General features: G+C 36.8%; 1 protein-coding gene across 1 annotated transcript; it reads left to right on the forward strand.

The window, feature by feature from the left end:
- The first annotated feature begins 825 nt into the window (after positions 1–825).
- LOC133800272 (5'-3' exoribonuclease 2-like) lies at positions 826–3,026 on the forward strand. Its single transcript, XM_062238228.1, has 6 exons — positions 826–870; positions 1,936–2,006; positions 2,470–2,598; positions 2,686–2,762; positions 2,849–2,889; positions 3,000–3,026. Exons 1-6 carry the CDS (start codon positions 826–828, stop codon positions 3,024–3,026), a joined length of 390 nt encoding a protein of 129 aa, XP_062094212.1.

Here is a 3,026-nt window from a genome sequence, read left to right on the forward strand (position 1 = left end):
AACGTCACTTTGTCCATGCCATGCTGCCAATGACATTAACTAAAAAAGGCCATAATGTTATAGTGTTACTATATAGTGTTCAAGTTGAGATAATTATAACATAATACTATAACACTTCAATTTAAAAGATAATCCTTAAACTTGTTGATGGTGGAGGTCCTGTGGCAGACGCTCGGTAGTTCGCCTCTATTGGTTGTTGCTTTTCTTCTGATTTTTTTAGTTTTGTTGCTTAGTTATTTTGATTAGGGTTTATTTTATTGTCACAATAATGGTATTTATCACCCTCTAGGCATGGCAAAATGGGGAGTGAGGTAGGGCGTCTTTGCCCCGGTAAAAACGGGGCGAAATTCGAGGTGGGGTTGCCTCGCCCTGCTACTAATTCAAGCAGGGCGGCCCCGCCCCGACAACTTTTTTTTCTTTTCTATATTCTAACCAAATTCTCTCATGCTACTTATATACATGCATAGTATGTAAAATTGACATTTTATATGTGGTTTAGAATAACCTTAATTCTAAATAGACTTTAGGTGTAAGATTTATATAATTTTTTATTCCACAACTACTCTATGAAAGAATTGTAAATATTGAAAAATATGTTTTAAAATAAAAAAAAAATATTTAGGCTTAGGGAGAATTATAAAATTATAATTTAATGTTCCTTAAAAATAATAAAAAAAGTTAAATCGAGCAAATGGGGCGGGGCAGACTCGCCCCGATTAAGCCGGGGGGCAGGGCGGGACAAAGTGTTTGCGGGGCGGTAGTGGGGCCGGGCATACCCGCCCCATTTACATGCCTATCGCCCTCTTTCCAACTACCTTATCGATGATGGGGTTTGTGGTTTTCTTGGCAGATCTTCGCATGTTTGGCATGGTCATTTTGGATTATTCTTAGTTGGGTCTCTTTCAGATCCGGTTTTGGGCAATGACTTGTGTTTATTGATTCATCGGTTGGTAATTGGTTGGTTTTTAGCATCAATGTTCATGGAGTTTGTAGATCGTTACTTTATTTTCTGTAAATCCTATAATCGACATTTTTATAGAAATATCTTTTTCTTAAAAGATTAATTGGTTGTTTCCCTTTGCTATAATTTTCGGAAATTTACTTTCCTTTTTTTTGTGAATTTCAGATAAATATGAGCTTCCTTACACTACAACAATATTTAGTATATATTACATTAAAGAATAGCATATATTTAGAAGTGCTATTATTAAGTGGGGGATTAAAACACACGGATCTGAATAGTGGGGATTAAAAACACACGGGTCTGATTTTGGCGCCATATGACTAAAAACTCAGGCGCCAAAATGAATTTCTGCCAAATTCCCTTTCTCTTAGCCTTTCTCTAAGTTACCCTTTCTCTCAGACTCCATCTCTCACTCACGAAGCCCTCTCCGCCCTCACGAAGACTCACCGCCCTCACCGCCCTCAACTCATCTCTGCCTCACCGCCCTCACGAAGTCTCTCCGCCCTCAACTCATCTCTGCCTCACCGCCCTCACGAAGTCTCTCCGCCCTCACCGCCCTCAACTCATCTCTGCCTCACAAAGACTCGCTCCAGAGTCGAGCTCTTTCTCCGCCTCACGAAGTCACGCTCCAGAGTGGAGCTTCTCTGCCTCACGAGTTCTCTGCCTCACGCCCACTATCTCAGGTTCGTTTCTCTCATCCCTGATAATATAAATTGTTGGCTGAATGTTGTAGATTGATATGATAAAAAACCCATCTTTGATAGAAACTAGATTGATATGCAAGATAACTGTTGTGAAAGAACTTTCTAAGAGCTGTTGACAGAATAATGATTTTCTGCTAAAAACTCTTGATATTATAATTCCCCATTCAGGTTATATCTATTAGCCCTTATAGTGTGAACACATTCTTTAGTTTTGTGTTATTATTTGTTTGGAGCAACTCTAGTTCTTAATTTTGGTATCTTATGTAGGTGTTGAAATATACAGAAGGGATTTGCTGGGTCATGCATTATTATTATGAAGGAGTCTGCTCCTGGCAATGGTATGCGAGCCTCTCTTCCTCACCTTAGGGTTTCACTTTTTTTCTTCTTCATGTAATTTTATATTTGTAAATTTACAGGTAGTTTAATTGCTTTTATATTGAACACTGCATTGGATGGTTGAATTGATTAACTTGTAAGTAAGCAAAATAGTCGCAGTTTTCATTGTCTCTGACAGAATGCTATGACTGGCTTGCAAGAAATAAAGTGCATTTAGGCTTTGGCATAAGAATGTGTGCATAAATGGATGTTTCTACACATTCCCCATTTTCAAGTCCTGTGTTTTTTCCCAAGTGCATGTAATCAGATCTTGAGTGACTTTTGGAAATAAAGTCTGCTTTGAGGTTTTGTGTCCTTGAAGCATATGTCTTTGAAACTCCAAAATTTCACAATTTTTTAAGTAACACAACATTCATGTTTTTCATTGAAATTATATTACTTAATAAATCCATTGTCCAACTGCAGGTATTATCCTTATCACTATGCTCCATTTGCTTCAGATTTTGTTGGTATTGAAGAGTTAAAGGTTCAATTCACGCTTGGGCAACCCTTTAAACCATTTGATCAGTTGATGGCTGTACTCCCCGCTGCAAGGTTTTAATTATTAAACTGTGTTTGTATTTATGCATTTTGGCTTTCATATATTAGTCATATGATATTTACCCTCTAGTGCATGTACAGTGCACACGCTCTTCCAGTGCCTTATAGGAAGCTTATGACTGATGCATTATCACCTTTGTTGGCTTTCTATCCCACAGGTAATTAAAAATTTAAGTAAGCTTTATCTTTTGGATTTATTGTTAAATTTTGTAATCTGTCATTTAAATGAAGAATATTCTTGCAGATGTTGAGCTGGATATGAATGGGAAACCGTTTTCTTGGCAAGTATGTTCAATTTCGAATTCTTTATATCTGAGTATAAGATAAATTTTGTATCTTGTCATGATCAAATAATAAACGAAGTTTTATCATAATTTTTTTTATGTAACTTGCAGATATTGATTATATTTTTGGGTAGTTGA

This window comes from Humulus lupulus, chromosome 9 (genome assembly GCF_963169125.1).
Source record: "Humulus lupulus chromosome 9, drHumLupu1.1, whole genome shotgun sequence".
Lineage (NCBI taxonomy): Eukaryota > Viridiplantae > Streptophyta > Magnoliopsida > Rosales > Cannabaceae > Humulus > Humulus lupulus.